Consider the following 6,510-nt stretch of genomic DNA (forward strand, 5'->3'; position numbering starts at 1 on the left):
TAAAGTAAACTCCATGCCTCTCTCTGCTTGTGATAAGGGGAAAGTCAGGTGCATGACTTCAGCTACTTTATCACATCTTTCAGATATCTGGAGTTAATAGGTGAGACATTACATTGTGCATTAATGCAGAGGATAACCAGGGTCCTTCCTGTAACAAACTGTAATATTATATCTAATATGACAAATGTCTTCATGAAAGAAAATAGCAACATACACAGAAATCCATTCGGAATGGATTGAATGGAATTAATCACTCTGTCAACTGTTGTGAAAAGGTAAACTGCACACTTTACTGCCCCTTGACTCACAAAAATTTGCCTCCATTGGTGTTTCCGACCAGAGGAAGCTCCATTCTCACCTGTGGTGATGTCAATGTGTGTGACGTTGACAGTGGGACCCAAGGCCAGGGTGAAGGCACCGCGCTTCAGGAGGCCCCTAAGGTAGTCCACCATCTCAATGTCGGTAACATTCAGCTCCACGTCCACTGCATACTCAACCTCAGTTAGCAGCGCTGTATGAAAAACAATCGGTTTGTACAATGAGCTTTATTCATCAGTGCAACCCTCAAAAGCAAATATCAATTTGGCATTTAATGCACAGACAGGGACACTCAAATTTCACTGGCATATACATTCAGCTAGTAAGACAGGAACCTAGTTCAATGGGGTGGGAAGCCAGTGAGGGATCATGTCTTTCTCCCTAAAGTAGTGACGGTGGTTGGGCCAGTGTAATACAAACCTCCACATTAACATCGATTTTTGTGATATATCAATTTCATTAATTCATTTATACTGATTTTGCTGGGAGTGTCTACATAGTGTTTTTAAATCTGCAAAAAAAATGTTTAACCATAAAGGGGCAGCAGAAACCAGCCATAGACAGATTATTAAAACACTAGCTCCATATCAGCTTTGCCATATTAACTTCATGAAAGGTGATGCGAACATAACATTTGTCACTTGTCATGACACAGCCATTTGGAGGGTGTTTGTGTGAAACTAATGAATTTTAAGTCCAATATTCACTCTCATTTTAGCTTTGTTACCCTCTCCATTAATTGTTAGTCAGGGACACCCCTAATTATAAGTTACAACTTGATTACCTGATATTGACTGGCAGAACTGTCCATCAGCTGGAATGCCGTGGATGCATTTACAGATGCCACTGGATATTCCATCACAGGCTCCGTACGTGACACAAATGCTGTTCGGCAAAGCAAAATGTTCCTCACATCTACACTGGAAGCCAGCTTCAATTGCGGAGCACACTGTCAGAAGAGTAGATTTTGTGTTTATACAATATAGAGCTTGGTAGCATGTTTGTCTTTGACTCGTTGAAAGAAGGCCGAGGCTTGATGCTCAAGCTACTCACCTGTGGTGATGTTAATGTCAGAGATCTCTGTGCTGTTATCAAGTGCTTTGGGAAAACTGGTAGCATTCAAGGCGGACCGAATCTGCTGGATTGTTTCTACATTAGGGACATTCACTACGACCTCAATGATGTAATTCCATTGGTCTGTAGTTACTGCAAAAGATTGAAATGAGATTAGAAAAACAACAACACATGACAGCCATGCATGCATGATATACAAGGTAGTGATAGATGGATATTTTTGGGAAATTCGCGTATTAATTTTCTTGCGTTAGATGAGAAGATTGACAGCACTTTCATGTCGGTACATTGAAGAGTTACAACCAAGAGACAATTAGCCTAGCTTAGCATAAAGACTGCCCACAAAATAAAGCTGACTGATTAACATGCTGTATAGTGTTTGTTTAGTCAATAAAACCAAGGTGAAAAAAAAACGGTGACTTCCTTGAAACGTCATCACAACAGCAACAAAAAGAGACTTCAGGTCAGCTATTTTTTCCCCTAACTAGAACAATTCATGTCAAAAGCGATCCAATCTCCTGGCTGTGGACATGTGCGGACAAACAGAGTTATATTTATGAATCTTCTCATCTAACTATGAGTTATAAAGCAAATAAGTGTATTTCCCAATATTCATATCATATTCATTAATGGGACTCACCAGTCCTTTTCTCCCTAATGTGAGATACAAAGTGTTCTTCTTCGTACTGCACCTGAGAAAACAGAACACGCGTTCAGAGAGTTGCTTTGTGTTATGAATTAAAACCTCTGATCCCATATTTTCCGTTCAGCAGTGGACCTACCGGTAAGAAGTGACGTGAGAAGTTCCCTGTTTCCAAAATAATAGTTGTCAGTAGAAGGGCAATGATGACCAAGCCATGCTTAGGTATTGCCATTCCTTTCAAGAAAGATTGGGAGGGACAGAAAAAAATAACAATAAGTTACATAGTGATTCTATTCAGCTTTAGCATACTGGCTGCATTGCCTCACAGCCTATTGTTTGTATTTTTAAACAGTCCAAGATACAAGGATTCATTACTTGAGGGTTTAAAGGGGAGCTAGGGAGCATGTCTATTGTCTCCGATAACTGGCTCCGCATGACAATATTTGTGTCGTTATTTCATTGCTGCAATACCTGCGTGGGCAGGTACTAACCGTTTGCAGCATCACTTACGGTAATCTCAACCACGGGCAATTAACTAGAAGGGGCATTGTCAGCTGTTGCTTTGTTGCATCGGTGACATGAAATCACAGGGTTGCATTCCTAGTGCTGGAGTTACAGCACATCCTGCAAGTCCTCATGGCCTGGTTGTTTCCCATCACCACAAATGGAACCAGGAAAGACATTAGCTAGACCCCCCAATCCTTTGTTTAACGTGGGACAAGCTGTGAGGGAGCTGCCGATGACTCAGCGAGTGTTGGAAACACATGGGCATTATAAACATACGTATGATGCTTTATAATCTGCTTATAGCACTGTATTATTGTAGTAATAAAGTGTAGTAGTGTTACTACACTAATAATCATAACTCTTTCAAAATAATTTTACAATGACTTATAAGGTCAAGTATAAACATACTTCATAATTGATGGTGACTCAGGGACATGCGTGTGCGCAAGGATCATAATTCCCACAGTTGTAATACATAATCATCTTTTTTATGATTCATTATATTCATGTCATGATGCATTATAATGTGATTATAAGTCACTGTAAGTGTTTATTGTTTGCTTTCAGTCAAGTGAAACAAATATCATCAAATCTAAAATGCCAGTGACCTTGAGGTAACTTTATATTTCTTGGTATTTGGGTGAAACCAGGAAGCATTGACTCCTGAAACTACTTGTGCTGCCAAGTGTGACATAGGTATCAGATGTATTTTTTATCTAGAGACAATAAACACAAACCCTGCATCGTTTACCTCTAAACACGGATTTAATGACTTTTCCTCTTCAAGTTGACTTTAACTGCACTGGACAGAAAAGCTTCCACATGTTGGCTGTGGCTCAACAAGATCCAGTTTGGCTAGATGGCACAACAGTGGAGGATTTATCATTTGTAGGATGCCAGAATGGTGACCTGTTCACAACTGGAAGTGATTGAGACATGCAGTTATTTAGATGAAGATACATTTTTTTAAAAAGTTCTTTAACTTATCATTATGAAGTAACGATGTTGATTTCACCATCTAATGGCTGTGGAATAATGACACCGATGGCATTTAGATTGGTTACCTTTAATTGGTTGGCTTTCACTATGCAATTCTCTTGTGTGCAACCAAAATATTTAGAGTATAGCTGTTTTGTTTTCCCCGGTAACTGTCGTAGCCTTCCCCAGTCACCAAAGAGTATGAATGTTAGTTCTTTGTTATCATCTCCAATGGTGGAAATGGTGAACACTGGAACAACCGGAGTAACTGTGGAAAACAAAATACTGTGTGACCTGTGCAACTCTTTCTCATAGAAATTAGCTGGGAATAGATCCAAATGTATACATGTCACCAGATGATTATCAAACGCTCACTTGCCTGTTGGTGACGTTATTGTGCATTCATTTGAGTAAAGCTTTGTGGTTGCGTTGGTTGCAGCTAGGGAAAGGCACTGTGCTGTTGCCAGAAGAGCCGTGGAATGCGATTAACTAAGCACTGAATTACAATATCATATATTTTGATATGTTTTTTGCTTTTTCCCTCATTTGTCTAAATTTGTCCCTAGTAGTAGGCTATGAGGAAAAGGGAAAGCAATCCAGTCGTTTAGGGGGGAAAGTTGAAAAATTGTCTTTTGCCACTTTAATGTGCTTGTTTGGCCCAAGTGAATGCTGAAAGATGACCCATAGTGCTGCATTTAACATGGCACAAAGACACAATGTGTTGACAGCGGGGACAGTGAGATAAGTGCGAGGCTGGCTCTCAGGTGACAATACCTCCTTTGTTAAGTACTGCTCTGAACAAAGGAGCTGTTGTTACGTAATTTAAAGGTATGTGAATTAAGAGCCTCTCAAAGATCATGTCAAGATATCCTGAATTCAACATCCAGCAATCTGATCAGAACAAAACAAAATGCAGTAAAAGATGCTGTGGTTTTATGATGAAATTTGGCCTTCATTGGCTGAAAAGGATGACGCTTAGTGCGTCTGGCTACCAGTGTTTTCAGGCAAGAAAGCTTGCAACAGAGGGCTCTGTCCAGAATCACTCGCTTGTTCCCTCATTCACTACTTGCTTTATGAAAGACACTGAATAGTTAACTCCATAGAGAGTCATGTGTAGCAAGTATTGGTGACTTCAACTTAACATTTTCACAAGAAGAATCTGATTATCCGGGTTATGCATTGGCCCTCAAAGACTAGAGTATGCCAACGGACAACTGGACAATGCATGGCAGGTTTTGCATAGCGCCGACCCAGCCAGACCCCTTTTAGGACCCATATTCTACATTCTGGGATGTGGCAGGCAAAGTCACACACATTCACACTGAGAACAAAGGACACAAAGAACTAAAGCAAGAAGATCGCCCAACTGGAGGTAAGAATCTCAGTTCTGGGTGACAAGCTCTGCAAGTGTTACAGAGAGCTAGACTCTACAGTGAGCCTGCTCCTCCAGCCGAAGCTCCAAGGACTCGGTTGGGAGCCAAACCAAAGATTGCTCCAGTTAATCCCACTCCGTAGCATGATGATCCTTGGAACGCTGTACGCAAGGAAAATAACTGTGCGGCGGGCTACTTGTCACCGCATGGTATCAAGGTGTTCGAGAAGTTCTGGATGAGCAAGGGGTTTCCATTGCTGAACACACAATGTCATTATCTGTCATCCTCCATGCCTCTGACTAGTCACCTGTCTCCTAATCTCTGTACAAATATTCTGCATTCTTATGCAGAATCTGTTTATGCTTTCTCCACACTTTGGGGATGTTAAGGTCAGTCGGATCCGCCAGGTTGCATCTGGCTCAAAAGATATTGCTGCAAAGTTGGAATTCTTTTTGTAGACGATTTCTTCCTTTTTTCCGAAATCGTCCCAACTGATTTCAGTTATTCTCTCAAACCTAATCAATCCATAGAATTAACCATCAGGTCTTATCAAACCCTGTCCCAGTTCCTGTTGATATGACCCATCGCATTCAACAAATGAGAAATATTTTCATACGCTTCACAAAAGGAACTCATGGTCATTGTAGTCACAGTCACGTCATTTTTCTACACTGTTTTTGTAATAATTACACATTCCCGGGAATAAAAGAGTGAGTCAAGTATTAAAAATACTAGTGTTAATGCCATGAAAATGACACCTTTATTTCTGCTAGATTAATAATTGGTCAAAACTAGGAAAAGAACTGCACAGCTAATGATAAAAATGAAAACTATCAACCCGCCACAATGTCACACATCAAACACTCACTGAGTATATTCCAGCTTTCAGAAACACATTTTGATCCCCGAAGACGAATAAATGTAATTTCTTTTGACCCTCTTTAATGTCAAGGAATAATTGTGTATGATTCATATTTGACTTGTCAGTTTGCAAAAGTATTGGTACCAACACTAAGCCAACAATACAAAATAACTTCCCAGAAAACATACAGTAAATACTGTGCAGTAGGGAAAACTATTTCACAATAACCAGTCATTTAACACACACACATTTTCAAAGCTACGGTTTGTTGAAAAGGCACCGTGGCAAATGATTTCTACACAATCACAAAAGAAGAGGTCAAGCTGTCTGTAAACAGCCAGCCTCAGTGAGCTCAAACCTGAAAACACAAACACTGAAAAAAGCCTCTTCAATAAAGTCACACAGACATGTAAACGTAGCTCCTTACCATCCTCTCTCTTGCACTTCTATGTATGTATCCACTCCTGTGTTCAGGGAACACATGCCAATACAGAAGTCAGCAGTGTAATGTGGAGGCTGTCAACAGGCAAGTGGAACTATGGGAAATGTGCTGCGCAGCTCACTTCCTGTAATATAGTAAGGGTAGCTCAACAGGTTTAATAATTCCCTCAGCTTCCTTGACTGATTTTATAAGCTACTTCATGTTTGTACCCGTAGGAATGTGTGAAGCAATAAAAGATAGATAAGTTAAGATAATAGGCTATCAAATACATTGTTTTTCATCTCCTCAAAACAAGTCATGAGAGAACATTCTT

General features: G+C 40.2%; 1 protein-coding gene across 1 annotated transcript in view; it reads right to left on the reverse strand.

The window, feature by feature from the left end:
• Positions 1–6,165, reverse strand: part of LOC116399716 (adhesion G protein-coupled receptor F5-like) — a 29,207-nt gene extending 23,042 nt beyond the window's left edge. Inside the window, 7 exon segments of the mRNA XM_031877089.1 lie at positions 359–511; positions 1,103–1,267; positions 1,372–1,524; positions 2,033–2,084; positions 2,175–2,269; positions 3,294–3,461; positions 3,607–6,165. Coding sequence (XP_031732949.1) covers positions 359–511; positions 1,103–1,267; positions 1,372–1,524; positions 2,033–2,084; positions 2,175–2,267 — 616 coding nt within the window. The 5' untranslated portion in view covers positions 2,268–2,269; positions 3,294–3,461; positions 3,607–6,165.
• Positions 6,166–6,510: the final 345 nt, after the last annotated feature.

The sequence above is a fragment of the Anarrhichthys ocellatus genome, unplaced genomic scaffold, assembly GCF_004355925.1.
Source record: "Anarrhichthys ocellatus isolate YVR2014 unplaced genomic scaffold, GSC_Weel_1.0 scaffold125, whole genome shotgun sequence".
NCBI classification, from domain to species: domain Eukaryota; kingdom Metazoa; phylum Chordata; class Actinopteri; order Perciformes; family Anarhichadidae; genus Anarrhichthys; species Anarrhichthys ocellatus.